General features: G+C 54.2%; 1 protein-coding gene across 1 annotated transcript in view; it reads right to left on the bottom strand.

The window, feature by feature from the left end:
- The window catches only part of C3 (complement C3), a 29,349-nt gene that overhangs the window by 1,603 nt on the left and 11,602 nt on the right, over positions 1 to 16,144 (bottom strand). Inside the window, exons 22-38 of the mRNA XM_052746793.1 lie at positions 15,566 to 15,632; positions 15,382 to 15,468; positions 14,126 to 14,329; positions 13,433 to 13,508; positions 12,993 to 13,152; positions 11,897 to 11,995; positions 8,999 to 9,155; positions 8,003 to 8,166; positions 6,626 to 6,784; positions 6,050 to 6,109; positions 5,852 to 5,942; positions 5,684 to 5,735; positions 3,928 to 4,015; positions 3,743 to 3,832; positions 2,284 to 2,389; positions 1,717 to 1,806; positions 1,445 to 1,528 (exon numbers count right to left, since the gene is read on the bottom strand). Of these exons, the coding sequence (XP_052602753.1) occupies positions 1,445 to 1,528; positions 1,717 to 1,806; positions 2,284 to 2,389; positions 3,743 to 3,832; positions 3,928 to 4,015; positions 5,684 to 5,735; positions 5,852 to 5,942; positions 6,050 to 6,109; positions 6,626 to 6,784; positions 8,003 to 8,166; positions 8,999 to 9,155; positions 11,897 to 11,995; positions 12,993 to 13,152; positions 13,433 to 13,508; positions 14,126 to 14,329; positions 15,382 to 15,468; positions 15,566 to 15,632 (1,834 nt within the window). The remainder of the gene's footprint in view (positions 1 to 1,444; positions 1,529 to 1,716; positions 1,807 to 2,283; positions 2,390 to 3,742; positions 3,833 to 3,927; positions 4,016 to 5,683; positions 5,736 to 5,851; positions 5,943 to 6,049; positions 6,110 to 6,625; positions 6,785 to 8,002; positions 8,167 to 8,998; positions 9,156 to 11,896; positions 11,996 to 12,992; positions 13,153 to 13,432; positions 13,509 to 14,125; positions 14,330 to 15,381; positions 15,469 to 15,565; positions 15,633 to 16,144) is intronic.

Here is a 16,144-nt window from a genome sequence, read left to right as displayed (position 1 = left end):
TGGTCCTCAGAGGAACAAACTCTGTGAAGTGTTTGTCATAGTACTCATCCAAGGCACGCATGTACTTGCTGTAGCTGATGAGCCAGTTGACAGAGCGGAAGTGCTTGCGTTGAGCTAGCTTTTTATCCAAGCCCCAGAACACCTGAACAATACCCAGAGTAGCAGATGTGACTGGATCAGAAAAATCACCACCAGGTGGAGAAACTGCTCCTACGATGCTGACACTTCCTTCTCTTTCAGGGTTCCCGAGACATTTCACTCTGCCTGCTCGTTCATAGAAAGAGGCCAGCCGGGCACCAAGATAGGCAGGATAGCCACTATCTGCAGGCATTTCTGCTAAGCGACCAGAGATTTCTCGGAGGGCCTCAGCCCATCTCGAGGTAGAGTCAGCCATCATACTGACGTGGTAGCCCATGTCACGGAAATATTCTGATAGTGTAATTCCAGTGTAAATAGAGGCCTCTCTTGCAGCCACGGGCATCACACATGTACATGCTCGTGTGTGTGTGTGTGTGTGTGTGTGTGTGTGTGTAGGTCAGAGGTCCATTTGATGCACATGTTGGTTGCACACGTTTGTGCGTGTGAGTGCAGCATCCTCAGAAGCCAGAAGAGGGTGTCGGATCTCCCGGAGCTGAGATCACAAGCATCTGATGTGGAGTGTTCTAACACATGGAGCCAGCTCTCCAGCCAGCCCCATTCCTCCTGTTTTTTGAGACAGGACCTTACTGAAACCTTGAACTCATTGGTACGGCTAGGCTGGCCCTGAGAACCTCCTGGCTCTGCCTCCCCAGTGCTCACGTTAGGGACATGTGCCACCGTGCTGAGATTTTTACCCAGGTGCTGGGGATCAAATCCAGGACCTCCCGCTTGGGCACGCAGAGCCATACTGACTGAGCTATCCCATCCACAGCTCCACATAACCATGGTTATGTATTACAGCCTCCTGGCCAACCCCACCCATAGCCACACCCACCTTCTCTCACTTGCTAGCACCTACTCAGGCCACTGACACCCTACTATTTAGCTACGCCCTTGTCATTGAAACCTCAGGTTCTGGAAGAAGGGCCCTTAAGTCTCAGGAAATAAATGAAACTTACAAGGTCCACAGGGCCCCTCCCAGAGGTTATAAAAGTCATTCATGCTCCTGTGAGGAACCCCTCACTCCAGCTTTAATGAGTAACCCCAGTAACTCACTGGTTTAGCAAGCTGGACTTGGGGGGTCTGTGCCCTATCTGGGGTGAATGTCTCCCCAGGAAACATCACACAACACAGATCACACACGGCCCTTCACTGCACATCTACACGTGTTCCAAACGCAACAGTCACACACAGCCAGAGCCCGACGGAGCACAGGCACCTGCTGCTCCCTGCTAGTCACACACCGTCACGCCACCCCGTGGCTCCCTCCCCACGGTGTGACAGAGCCGCCAGAAGCCACACTCACCGTAGTCTACGCCAGGCTCGCAAGCCTTTTCCAGCCGTTCCTTCTCGCTGACCTTCTCCTGTGCCTGGTGCATGAAGCAGTTTTCTGTGGGGTGGGGTAACACAGGCTCGAGTCCCTCTGTCTGCGTTGGGCCTGGCCCCAGAGGGAACACCGATCCTACTCCATGTCCCCTGAGTGAGGCTTTCAGCCAAGCGCGCCCCCCCCACGGGAGTGGAGAGTTTGTGTCGACGTGTCTTGGCCCGGTCCACCCTTCACGCCCTCCTGGTACCCACCCTCAGCACAGCGGCACATTTCATTGTGGCAGAGCTTGCTCAGCATTCCATCCTCCTTATCCAGATGGTAAAACCGGGTGCAGGATTCCTCTGTGGGGAGAAGTGATGGGAAGAGGTCAGAGGGCCAGGGACTCCACCCCAGAGACCACTCCTGCGGGGAAATGCCCAGTGAGTGAGTCCCCTCAGCCCTGAGATGCTAGGTCCCCAACCCCGGACCCCTGTGACACTCAGACCCCAGGTTTTCTGTTCTTTTGGCCCTTCAGACTGTAGTGTCTTGAGACCTCCATCTAGAGCCCTGAGATGCTCAGACGTCAAAACTGTAGGTCCCTGGAATTCTCAGGGCCTTCCAGCCTCTAGGTGTCTGGGACCCTCAAACCCCAACCTGCAAATCCTTGGACCCTGCGTCTCCCAATTCTTCAATTCCTAGGACTCAAAGAGCCTCTCAGCATAGGGACCCCCAGAACCCCCAATGTTTTCATCTTTGGTGCTGCCAGAACTGATACTCAGATCTCCGGGTTCCTTGAACACGCGGAACACTCGACATCCAGCCCTGCGCTGGCTGCTCACCCAGGTTGTAATAGGAGTAGACCTTGACCGAGCCGGGCTGGATAAGTCCCACGTTAAAGAACTGGTGAACTTTGAAGGACAGACATTCTTCTTCGGAGTGTGAGATCTGAGGGGAAGGGTGGAGCTGGTCGGTGAGTGTCACAGAGGAAGCCCAGGACACAGTCCTGGCATTGTCCATTGTGAAGAAACTGAGGGACCAGGCATGTTCTAAGAACAGTGGATCTCAACCTGAGGGTTGCAACCCCTTTAGGGGTTGAACAACCTTTTCCCAGGGGTCACCTAAGACCATCAGAAAGTGCCGATATTTACATTATGACCCACAACACTAATAAATAACAGTTATGAAGTAGCAATGAAGGAGATGTTATCGTTGGAGGTCACTATAACACGAGGACGTGCATTAGGGTGTGGTGTCAGGAAGGTTGAGAACCACTGCTCTAGAAGGTGTGGGGTGGACCAGCAGGGAGGGAGGAGCAGTCATCGACTCTGACTTCCTTTTCTATCACGCTTGGAGCCAGACCGCTTGCAGCCTCCCTCTGCGTTAGAGGTACCCAGGTGACGGAGCTCTGGCCGCTGGCCACTGTCTACCTGCTGCTGTTTGTTCTGACTTCTCCTCATTCAGACCACAATACAGTGGCATTAAGCAGACCGAACCTTTAAGGGAGATAACTGGGCCATAGGGGATCACCTCCGGAGGGGATTAGTGCCTGTCTGGGAGGAGCGGGCCAGCTCTCAGTGGAGCAAATTTGTTACCGTCATGTAGGTCATTATAAAAAGGAGCACGATTCCTGGACTTCTCTTGGCCCTGCCTGCGCTCTGTGGCCTTTCTCTTGCACGCTCTCTAGCCATCTGCCCGAGGCTTTTGTTAGAGGCTACACAGTTGGGATCGACCAGTCCTGGGCTGTTATTTTCCGACAATTTGTGCTTAACATCTCTCTCTCTATCACGCCACCTCAGGTATTTTGTTAGAGCGATATGAGGGACGCTCTGACAGTGCTCGGGAAAACATCGCCGATAGCCAGGTCTGGTGACATACCTCTATAATTCCACCCTCAGGAGGAGGAAGCAGGACGATTGTGAGTTTGGGGCCAGTTCAGGCTACATGGAGAGACCCTGCCATTCACAATCAAACTCATGCACAGTTCACTTTCCTGACGTGGCTGCTGCAAACTCAAAGGTCATCCCAGGGGTGGTAGACCCACTCGTGGAAGGAGTTCGGGTCCCTGGTCATGGAGCAGAGGACTCTCTCATCTCCCACACCAGTTAGACTGTGGGGAGAGCAGGGGCAACTCGGAGTCGGTCACCTCATTTTACAAACTCTTTCTCAGATCACCTCATAGCACGGCTCCTGTATTCCCAAGCCTGCGGCTAGCCTGAGCTACCCGTCATGACGGAGGGAGAAACTCAGCTGGGAAGGGACAGGAAGGGAGACATGGAAGCCTCCCTGGGACAGCAGTACCTTTTCTAGGTAGATGATGAGGGTGTTCTTGGTGGAGAACTCTTTGTTCAGTTCGTACTTGGAGATGTACCTGTCCACTCCTTGGCTCAGCTGGGGAAGATCAGAGCTGGTGAGAATCACTCCTCGTCCCCCCACAGCCTCTCTGGACCTCAGACTCCCTGCACCCCAGACCCAAGCCTCCCTACCAGTTGCAGGTCGTCTGTGTCCGGCATAAATCCAGTCATCATGGAGATGTCCAGGATGGACATGGTTGCATCCACATCTCCCAGGTACCTGCACGGGGCAGAAAAAGAAGGCTGTCAGCTTTCGGGATGGGGCCAGCACCCAGGGCCAGTGTCTGGATGAGGGGTCTCACTGGGACCCAGGCTCTTGCTTTCCACCCAGCACTGAAGAGGGGTTTGGTTTGGGAAACACTTGTCTGAGGGTAATGTAAGTGGATACAGCCAGGTGTGGCGGTCCATGCTGCCTCAGCACTTGGGAGGCTGAGGTGGGAGGCTAGCTGAGGCTAGCCTGGGCTACTTAGTGAGTTATCCCAGGGCTGGTGTGGCAGAAGAAAGGGATGATGTGGCAGTGTGGAGGATATGTGTGCAGTGTGGAGGGCTGGTGTGTCGGTGTGGAGGGCTGGTGTGTCAGTGTGGAGGGCTGGTGTGTCAGTGTGGATGCTGGTGTGTCGGTGTGGAGGGCTGGTGTGTCAGTGTGGAGGGCTGGTGTGGCAGTGTGGAGGGCTGGTGTGTCAGTGTGGAGGGCTGGTGTGTCAGTGTGGAGGGCTGGTGTGTCAGTGTGGAGGGCTGGTGTGTCAGTGTGGATGCTGGTGTGTCGGTGTGGAGGGCTGGTGTGTCGGTGTGGAGGGCTGGTGTGTCAGTGTGGAGGGCTGGTGTGTCAGTGTGGAGGGCTGGTGTGTCAGTGTGGAGGGCTGGTGTGGCAGTGTGGAGAGCTGGTGTGTCAGTGTGGAGGGCTGGTGTGTCAGTGTGGATGCTGGTGTGTCAGTGTGGATGCTGGTGTGTCAGTGTGGAGGGCTGGTGTGTCAGTGTGGATGCTGGTGTATCAGTGTGGAGGGCTGGTGTGGCAGTGTGGAGGGCTGGTGTGGCAGTGTGGAGGGCTGGTGTGGCAGTGTGGAGGGCTGGTGTGTCAGTGTGGATGCTGGTGTGGCAGTGTGGAGGGCTGGTGTGTCAGTGTGGAGGGCTGGTGTGGCAGTGTGGAGAGCTGGTGTGTCAGTGTGGAGGGCTGGTGTGTCAGTGTGGATGCTGGTGTATCAGTGTGGAGGGCTGGTGTGGCAGTGTGGAGGGCTGGTGTGGCAGTGTGGAGGGCTGGTGTGGCAGTGTGGAGGGCTGGTGTGTCAGTGTGGAGGGCTGGTGTGTCAGTGTGGATGCTGGTGTATCAGTGTGGAGGGCTGGTGTGGCAGTGTGGAGGGCTGGTGTGGCAGTGTGGAGGGCTGGTGTGGCAGTGTGGAGGGCTCGTGTGGCAGTGAGCTCCAACTTGAATTCAATCCCCAGACCCCACATGGTAAAAACCCCACATGGTAAAAAGAGAAAACCAACTCCTGCAGTTTCTTCTGACCTCTGAATGTAAGCTGTGGCATGAAAAAATGCACACACACTCTCACACACACACGTGTACACACACACACACACACACACACACACACACACACACACACGTCACGGAAAGAGGAAACTGGCTGGCAGAGATGATCACATAATAAGAAAAGTAAACATTGCCCTGGCAGTCAAGTTTGAATGTCACATCAATGGCGCTCTAGGAGAGAAGACGGAGGGAATGTGAACCTTGGGGTTATGTGAGAGATATGCTGTGTGGCCGGAGGGATGGCCAGCTTGCCGGCATGAACGAAGAAGTGCTGTTAACAGAGGAGACGGAGACGGACCGAGGATGCAGTTCAGGGAGGGATTGACCAGGATGAGTCCCAAGGACTCCCATCCTCACCTGGTGCAGATGTTAAGGACCATAGTATTCTCGGCACCCTGGGGCTTCTTGGCTACAATCAGAAACAGAAAGATGGGAGAAGGTATCTTTGGATCCTGGTTCAGGAGGAGGGCAGGGATGGGAAGGGGTGGGGCCAGGAGGTGATGGAAGGGTCTTTACTCCTCTCACCTGTATCAGGGGCTGGTGCTGTGGTCACCCTAAGGTCAAACTTCTTGCAGGTGACTTTACCTTTGACTTTGGCATGATACACTGTCACCACCTGGTAAGAGGAGACAGAGTCCCATAGGAGCCTAGGATGACCGAGGACAGGGAGAGGGGGACAGGAGAGAGCGGTGGGCCCAGCAGGTGTGGGTTCCCCTTCCTTACCGACAGCGTGCCCTGGCCTTTTCCTTTGGCTGTTAGAGAGAAGGCTTCATTTTGCTTAGTCTACATGGAGTTGGGGAAGAGAAGAGGGGTGTTAACAGCCAGCTTCAGGACCACAGAGATGGCTCAGTAGGCAAGGTGCTTGCCTTATAAACGTGAGAACCTGGGTTTCATCCCAAGAATCCATGTAAAACAAGCCAGGCATGGGCTTGAGACCCCAGCACAGGGGAGGCAGAGAGAGGGGGATCCTTGGGGCCTGCGGACCAGCCAGCCTAGTCTATTTGGTGAGTGTTAGCCCAGCGAGAGACTCTGTCTTGACACACAAGGTGAACAGCATTGTGAGGAATGACATCGAAGGTTGTCCTCTGGCCTACACACACACACACACACACACACACACACACACACACACGCACGCACAAATGGTCCCACACCTGTACACAGGCATGCACACACGTGAGTGCACATACAAGGCCAGCTGCCCCTGGCTCTGATGGCTCTGGCAGGCATCTGACCTCTCTCCTGCAGCCCTGGCTGTACAGAAGGTGGAAGCGAGGGAGGTGAGGGGTGAGGCTGTACCTCTTCTGATCGTAGGAGGCCGCCAGTTTCCCAGAGCAGGCGAAACTTGGTTGGGGTGCTGCGGCTGGGGAGGTGGAAGGACACATCCATGTTCAAGTCCTGGTGGTTGGGGACGTCTGTCTGGTATTGGGCCAAGGCTTGGAATACCATGAAGGTGGCCTAGAGCCCATGGGATAGAAAGATGGTTAGCTTTGCATTCTAATTGGTGGTTAGGACATGCTGGGGAGAGATAATGATGTATGGATCAGAATTATGGCATCAGCACCACACACAAGAACCTGCAAAGATAAAGTTAGAAACGGGTGGATGTCCCAGAGCTCTGTGTGTGAGAAGGTCAGGCCAGGGCTGGTCATCAGTCAGTCTGTGGCCTAGAACCCACCAGAGTGTGAAGAGAACAGTGGAGGTCACTGGATACTGAAGGCCTGTCTAGAATTCTCTAAGGAAGCAAGATTTTGTTCAGAAGTTACCAATGCTGAAAACATGTCAGGATCTATCAGAAAATCCAAGTGTAAGACTGAAAGTCTAGAACCTCTAGACCCATCAAGAGGAAGGCGTCTTAGACTTGGGCTTAGGAGGCCAGGAATTAGTCTAGAACCATCTCATGAACTGGAGTGTGGAGGCACCAAACTCTAAAGTGATACTGAGGATGGAACATTGAGAAGTGATTGACAGCCCATAAGAAAGAAAGATCAAGCTTGAGCCTGAGCTTGCCCTAGTTGCCAAAGTCATCATCTGGAAAGCTCTAGAGGAAGATGCACCAGGCAGTACCCTTGTGTAGATGAGAACTGATATAGAATATACCAACGACAAAAAGGTGATAGTAAGAGTCTGGGTGGAATTGGAATCTTGGTCTAGAACTCACAGATATGAAAGTGTGCCATTTGAGAACACAGTGGAATATAGAATGTGATCTGGAACCCACATGTGAAAGAGAGGGACACTGGGAGTCCCCTGGAGTGAAGGAAATAATCTAGAACCCTGCAGTGATAAGGGGACACTGGGAGTCATGAACCCACACGAGAGAGGGGGACACTGGGAACCTAGTCAAATTGAGACCATATTCTAGAACCTTCCAGTGATGGGGGGGCATTAAGATCCTGATGGAACTAGAAACATGACCCAGAACCCTCCAATTAGGGTGACATTGGAGGAGCCTAGGAACATGATCTAGAACATTTTGATGAGAATGGGGGATATTGGGAGCCTTGCAGAATGAAGAATATAATGTAGAACCCTCCAGCAAGCAAGGGCACCATTGGAAGCCTGGTGGAACAAGGCACGTGATGTAGTTTCTCTGCTTGCCTGCAGTCTCCCACACTGCTCGGACAGGGGAGATGCACGCCTGGGAGGCAAGCGCTGGCGCTGGAGGCCACTTGCCTGTGTGGAGCCGTAGCCACCCCCGTAGTATCTCTGCTCGTTGAGCCAGCGGACCACAGGAGGCACCGAGTCGAAGTCCTTCAGTATCAGCAGGGCCAGGAGGGCATAGGATGTGGCCTCCACATTGTAGAGCTGCTGGCCAGGCTCCTCCCAGCGGTTCCGATCTGCACAGGGGACACCCCAGCCCCTCATCCACTGCCTGTGCAGTCTGAGGGTGGTCCAGGAGCTAGCTTTCCCCATGCCCGGGTGGCCATGTTTATGGTCAGCATCCTTGTGCTCGGTGTGGATTGTCAATTTGAGTGACCTGAGAGACAATCCCCTGGCCTTGTCAGCGGGGGCTCATCCTGACTGTGTGAACTGAGGTGGGAGGACCCATCGTGACTGTGGGTAGGAATATTAGAGGACTGTGTAAGATGGAGACATGAACCCAGCACTAGCAGGCTTACATCCACCATGCTTCCTGATTAGCTCTCACTGCCTTGACTTCCCAGCTGGGACGCACTGCCCTCTTGACCTGGGAGCTGAACTGAAACCTTCCTCCCTGGAGTTGCTGTCATTGGGGTATTTTATAACAGAAACAGGAAAAGAAATGAAGGCCGTCTCCAGCCACCAGCTCCCGATGCTCCTTTGGACTTGGATGCCCAGTGTAAGGTTGAATGAAAGATGCCCCAGGCCTCTTGTGTGATTTACATTGAAGAATCAACAGACTGATGGACTGAGTGCAGCTCAGTGTGGGGCCATCCACCCCATCCCTCAGCTAAGAACCATGCATCCGGGCTCAGTGTGTGTGTCCAGGATACTTCCTCAACCTTCAGCCATGCACCCTTCCCCTTGAGGTGACCCTCACCCCCACACCCCTTCCCTTGAGGTGACCCTCACCCCCACCCATACACCCCTTCTCCTTGAGGTGACCCTCACCCCCACCCATACACCCCTTCTCCTTGACGTGACCCTCACCCCACCCACACACCCCTTCCCCTTGAGGTGTCCCCTTACCTTTGGCTGTGTTCAGAAACTTGGTGATGTAAGGTTCCTCCAGTTTTCCCATCAGGGCCAGGGCATACGCAGCAATGGCCACTGTGTATGGTCTCTGCAGGTTCAGGTAACTGGCTTCGATGTACTCTCCAGCCTTGTTAATGCTCCCGGGAAGGCTCTGTGAGGGACAACAATTGGGATCTCACTAGCACGACTTCTGGGCCACCAGGATAGGATCTGCCTTGTGGGGCTCCCCTGTATTTGATGTGTTTGGCTTTAAGAGTTCCCAGGTTGTTGGGGCCACTGTGTGGCACCTCTGTACTGAATCCATCTGTACATTAGGGGTGTGCAGGAGTGTGGGACTGCGGGTTCTTGAGTGGGTGATCCCTGCTTCATCACAATGGTGGATTATGGTCCTGTAAATACTCCCCTAGGGCTTATCACTAAAATAAATAAATAAAATGTCCCAAATTGGCATAAGCTAGAAACCAGATTCAGCAGTCAGTCTAAGCCTATGCCAGATGGCCTCCTCCATCACCATCGCCATCAGCATGGCCTCCTCCATCACTATCTCCATCATCATGGCCTCCTCCATCACCATCGCCATCATCATGGCCTCCTCCATCACCATCGCCATCATCATGGCCTCCTCCATCACTATCTCCATCATCATGGCCTCCTCCATCACTATCTCCATCATCATGGCCTCCTCCATCACTATCGCCATCATCATGGCCTCCTCCATCACCATCGCCATCATCATGGCCTCCTCCATCACTATCTCCATCATCATGGCCTCCTCCATCACCATCGCCATCAGCATGGCCTCCTCCATCACCATCGCCATCATCATGGCCTCCTCCATCACTATCTCCATCATCATGGCCTCCTCCATCACCATCGCCATCATCATGGCCTCCTCCATCACCATCACCATCAGCATGGCCTCCTCCATCACCATCGCCATCATCATGGCCTCCTCCATCACCATCGCCATCATCATGGCCTCCTCCATCACTATTGCCATCATCATGGCCTCCTCCATCACCATCGCCATCAGCATGGCCTCCTCCATCACTATTGCCATCATCATGGCCTCCTCCATCACCATCGCCATCATCATGGCCTCCTCCATCACCATCGCCATCATCATGGCCTCCTCCATCACCATCGCCATCAGCATGGCCTCCTCCATCACCATCGCCATCATCATGGCCTCCTCCATCACCATCGCCATCATCATGGCCTCCTCCATCACCATCGCCATCAGCATGGCCTCCTCCATCACCATCGCCATCATCATGGCCTCCTCCATCACCATCGCCATCATCATGGCCTCCTCCATCACCATCGCCATCAGCATGGCCTCCTCCATCACTATTGCCATCATCATGGCCTCCTCCATCACCATCGCCATCATCATGGCCTCCTCCATCACCATCGCCATCAGCATGGCCTCCTCCATCACCATCGCCATCATCATGGCCTCCTCCATCACTATCTCCATCATCATGGCCTCCTCCATCACCATCGCCATCATCATGGCCTCCTCCATCACCATCGCCATCATCATGGCCTCCTCCATCACTATTGCCATCAGCATGGCCTCCTCCATCGCCATCGCCATCAGCATGGCCTCCTCCATCGCCATCGCCATCAGCATGGCCTCCTCCATCACTATTGCCATCATCATGGCCTCCTCCATCACTATTGCCATCATCATGGCCTCCTCCATCACCATCGCCATCATCATGGCCTCCTCCATCACCATCGCCATCATCATGGCCTCCTCCATCACCATCGCCATCATCATGGCCTCCTCCATCGCCATCGCCATCATCACACCCTCAGGGGCTCGTCATTTATTCATTTATTGAACTTGGATGTGCAGCTATTTGCTCTGATCTGAAACATTCCTTCCAAGAGGGTGGGGATGGCTCATAAAACTCCAAAAGACATGGAGAGACTCAGAGGCTCAGAAGGTTCCCAAAACGCGCAAGTGCTCAAGACTCTCATGAGAGGCACGAGGCACACCATGTCCCTCCCGATGGCTACAGATGCAGTCAGCAGTCGCTGGGGTAGGGAGTCTCTTTGGTGGACCTGCCCACGATTCCGCAGGGGACTCTAGGCATGCAGCTTTTGTGACTCATTACCCACGGAGAGGTGGTCCTTTTGGCAATTCAGCTCCCCATGCCCCCATAAGTGACCCAATAAATTGATGTTCAACAAGCTGAACTGGGGCTCGTTTCCTTGGTCTGTTATTGGCCACTGTCTAGGGCCATAGACATTTATTTGGGTCTCCCCAGGAAAAGTCACATGCCAGACTTCATGGAAAGCTCTGAGGTCACAATGATACACAACAGGTGTCATGGTTTTTCACAAGATCATCTAGATAGGAGCCAAGAGGACCAAACCTCCCAGCTCAAGGCAACAACTGCTCCCCTGGTTAGCTTCAGGGGAGCCTAAGAGGGGAACCTCAGAGGGTGAACTGCCTAGGTCAGATCGACCTCTGCTCATGTCTGGGGCGGGGGATTCTCTTCACTGTAAATAGATGTGGGAGCGCCATTGTGGGCAACACCATCCCTAGGCAGGTGGTCCTGAGTGCCCCAGCAAGCTAGCCAAGGTACGAGCCTTCCACTGAGGCAGCGAGCAACATCGTTTCCTCGGCCGTGAGGGGGATGAGTTCGCTGGCCCGAGGTAATGTTGTGTGGAGCAGCAAACACGCCTGCCTTTGAGTCCCTGCCTCGACTTCCCCCAGGGATGTCTACACTGTGGAGCTGTAAGCGGAAAGAAACCCTTCTCTCCCTCAGGCTGCTTTCTGTCAGAGTGTTTGAGCATGGCGACAGGGAAGAAGTAAGAGCACCCCTCCCCACAGCTTGGGTGGGTGGCGGGATGGAGGGCTGCTGACAGGATACTCACGTTGATCTGCCCCTCGCAGATTTCTCTGGCTTCCTGCAGTGCGATGAGAACGAAGGCTGTGAGGGACACATCGGCCTCCTTGGCGTTCTTTAATCCACCCTGTGATGAGGAGAAGTGGGTCTTTTTGTGTCCCTACCTGGCTACCGTGTACCCTGAAGACTTGAGGAGTCTGGGCTTGGCTCCCCGCTCTAGGGTGAATCAGTTGAATTGTTTGTTCGTTCTGTGTGTCACCGGGGTCCCCCGTACTGCCGCTCCCGGTGTAACGGCTGAGGAAAAGCACACATGGCTATCCCTCACAGGGTTTCTTGTCCAACAGGGAGGATGGACATGAACCAGGCAGCGGCGCCACAGTCGGACAAGTGCTCCTTGATGTGTGGTGGGGCCACCCCCCAACACGACCACAGTAAATGCAAACGATCATGAGTCAAAACACTTAGTAGGAGCTGGAGAGATGGATGGTCCAAGCCTGAGCAACAGAGTTTGATGTCCCAGAACTCACATTAATATGGGTGTTCACCACATCTGGGTGTGGTGGCATGTGCTTGTGTAGGCAGAGACAGCCAAACCTCTAGAGCTCAGGGACCGGCTAGCCTAGCCTACTTGGTGAGCCTTGGGAGAGTGAGACCCCGTCTTTAAAAAAAAGGTGGACGGCCGGGCGGTGGTGGCGCACGCCTTTAATCCCAGCACTCGGGAGGCAGAGCCAGGCGGATCTCTGTGAGTTCGAGGCTAGCCTGGTCTCCAAAGCGAGTTCCAGGAAAGGCGCAAAGCTACACAGAGAAACCCTGTCTCGAAAAAACCAAAAAAAAAAAAAAAAAAAAAAAAAAAAAAAAAAAAAAAAAAAAAGGTGGACGGCCCTTGAAGACAGACACCCAAGGCTGACCTCTGGTCCCAAGCACAATACCATACATGTCCCTCCCGTGGCGGGCTCTGTCAGCCTCTGATTCTTGCAACACTTTGGTGTTTTATAACTTCATTCGCCGGCCCCCACCTCCACTAAGTGATCAGGCAGATGGAGTGGTGCTCTTTCCTCTCCATCCCGGGACCCTCTACCCGGTCTGGAATCCCCCCCCCCCCCCCCCCCCCCCCCGCCTCTTACAATCATTTCTTGGTGAATCACGGGTCCGTCCTCCTGAAAGACACCGTCTGGTTTCTGTTTCTCCAAAATTAGCCATTTAACAGCCCCACACAGGACTTGAGAGTCGATGGCGATGAGGTTGGCCGCCAGAGCAAAGACCTTGACCACGTAGGCGGTCAGCCTGAGGGCGGGGGTTAGGTGGACACCAGATGTGAACCAATCGGCTTTTGGAAACAGAGAATGACATCCACACCCACCAATGAGCAGAGGGGCGAGCGAGCCCCTCTGGGTTTTTCATCTCAAAGCCCATGAAGCTGGCGCATAAAGGCGTCTAAGGCTCAGTCAGTTCCGCAGCCTTGACTGTGGACAGGGAGGGACCAGACCACTCTTGGTGGGGACTCAGGCTTTGCTCAGGTGGGTGTCGGGGTGTCGTGGGTGCCACGCTGAGCATCTGTCCTTACCAGGTGCTGGGTGGCCGGTTGTTGAAGGCAGCATAGGCAAAGCTGGGCTGTTTGAAGGCCAGCTGCTGAGTGTACCCTGTGCGGAATAGACAGGATCACCAAAGGGAGGGGTGGGCTGGGGCTGGGCTGACTAGGTGGGCAGTGGGTGCCCCGAAGGCAGGACAAGGATGCCACTTATGTGAGGTGGGATGAGGGTTCAAAGAGTGTGGGACCGGGATCCTGGGGAGGGGGAGTGGGCTTTAAAGGAGGGCTTGGAGAGGAAGCTGAGGGGGGACAGCGTGGGGTGTGGGTGGGTGGGAGCATGGTGGGGGAGGGTCTCACTAAGGAGAGTGGGAGCAGGGGTGCTGTATAGAATGGGCAAGTGTGGAGAGAGGAAGAAGCGGCCAAGCAGGGCATGGATTCTGGAAAGAGGACTCAGTCTGGGTCCCAGGATCAGATAGGAGGCAAATCATCCCTGTAGGACATGCAGGGAGGGGAGGGGTTTGGAGGAGAGGTAGGGCCTCGGGAGGGGGGTGGGGTTCGTGAGATTGAGGAGGGGCCTCTGGAGGAGGGGCCTCTGGAGGAGGGGCCTCTGGAGGAGGGGCGGGGCTTGTGAGGTTGAGGAGGGGGCCTCGGGAGGAGGGGCGGAGCTTCTGAGGAGGGGCGGAGCCTTTGGAGGAGGAGCTGGTTTGGGGGTTTCCAGAGCAGGCCCACCTTTCCTGATGAGCTCCACGGACTGCTGCCTCTTCTCTAGGCCAAACTTCTCCCACTGTTCTGTCTGGTCTAGGTAGTGTACCGCGATGACTGTGGGTGTCATGCCAATCATGTTCTGCTCCCCACAGCCTGAGGGGGTCACGATCAGGTGTTTCAGCCGCTCCGCATCCACTGCGTCCTCGGCCATCTGTGCCACTGGGGTCCCTGCAGCCGAGGGTGGAGGAAAAAAGTTCTGTTCAAGCCGGTCTCTGACCAGAGGAAGCCTAGAGCTTGGGGACCGCAGGAGGGGGAGTCCTATGTAGGTTTAGGGGGAGGTTGTACCCCATCTTGGACATTGAATTTCACCTTTAGTTAAAATAATGGCAGTAGCCATGGACAGCTGTGGCTTAGAATTCATCGCTACGGTCTCTTGGAGAACTCCACATAGCATCTCATTTAACGCCCCAACCACTTTAGAGTTAGGTACTGTCTCTTGCTCTGTATGGTAGCTTGTCTGAGAGGTGCAACACCCCCTTCTTGCTCTTCCTGGATCCACGCAAGAAGGGCAGATCCTCTGCACTTGGCCCGTGTGGCTTCTCATTAAATATCTTTACCAGCAAATGCTATTTGCTAAACTAACTTTTGCAGTAGGCTCCTGCAGGCCGACCCAAGCTGCACTGTTCCAGATGAAGTAGGGGTTGGAAGTGCTATGGGTCAATCCTCACAGCAAACAAGGCAGAGAGTGTCTGTGGTGTTTGAATGAGAATGGCCCCCAGGGGCTCATATATTTGAATGTTTGGTGCCCAGTTAGTGGAACTGTTTGGGAAGGATTAGGAGGTGTAGCCTTGTTGGAGGAGGTGTGTCCCTGGGGTGGGCTTTGAGGTTTCAAAAGCACAGAGCAGGCCCAGTCTCTCTCCTTCCTCTGCCTGTGGATCAGGATGGAGCTCTCAGCTACTGCTCCAGCACCATGCCTGCCTGCTCCCTGCCGTAAAGATCACAGACTAAGAATTGCCGTGGTCAGTGTCTCCTCACAGCTATAGAACAGTGACTAAGACAGTATCATTGCCCTCATTTTTCACAGGGGGAAACTGAGGCACAAGGAGGCATTATGTTAAGAAATGAGTCCCAGGTCAATCAACTTGAAATGGCAGAATTGAGATCCAAATCCTGCATCCTGGTCCAAGGTCTCCCCCCTCCGAGAGATGGAGCTCCGTTCGTAGCTCCCAGCTACTCTGACCCCTGCCCAGACCCTCATGCCAGGGAAGAGGCCATCGTACCTTGCAGGAGAATTCTGGTCTCCGAGTCTGTGTCTGGCACTTGGTCACTGAGGTCTGCGGCGGGCACATCCTCCCTCTGCACTCCCCCTGCAGGATGAGTGTGGAAGAGACTTGGGTAGTACCAGCTCCCCCTGCCCCTTTCCTGGTGCCCTACACCACCCTGCCCACTCTGCCTGCCTCTCACCTTGACCTAGGTGCTCTGGATCCAGTGTACGGACAGCCACGGTTTTGTTGACTCTCATACCTTCTGGCTGTGAAGGGGGGTGGATAAAACAACAAGAGATACATGGATGGTGAACAGGACGCTGTTCGAGAATGACCCCCTCAGAAGGACTTCGCCTCTTCTCCCTGTGTGACCTCTCTATGTCTCAACTTCTTCTGAGGAGGAGGGGATACAGACACCTACCTTACACTCTTGTGTGCATGTGTGTGAGAGTGTGGATGCATGAGTGTGCATGTATGTGAGTGTAAGGTGTACATGTTGTTTGCATATGTGGGAGTGTGTATATACACATATGCATGTGTTTGGGAGTGTGCATGTATGTGTGAGAGTGTGTGTGTGTGTGCATGCCTCTGTGTGTACATGTGTGTGACTGAAGTGTGCCTGTGTGTATGTATAGTGTGTGTGCATGTGTGTGTACACATGTGCATGTATTGTGTGAGTGTGCACGCATGTGTGAGTGTGTGCAAATGTGTGTGCATGTGTGTGCTGAGTGTGTGCAAGCATGTGAAAGTGTCAATGCCACATGTCTTCTTCTATCCC

The sequence above is a fragment of the Peromyscus californicus genome, unplaced genomic scaffold (assembly GCF_007827085.1).
Source record: "Peromyscus californicus insignis strain IS unplaced genomic scaffold, ASM782708v3 Scaffold_1__1_contigs__length_55948999, whole genome shotgun sequence".
NCBI lineage: Eukaryota > Metazoa > Chordata > Mammalia > Rodentia > Cricetidae > Peromyscus > Peromyscus californicus.
The sequence above is the reverse complement of the archived record's forward strand: the minus strand, read 5'-3'. Positions and strand labels throughout refer to the sequence as shown.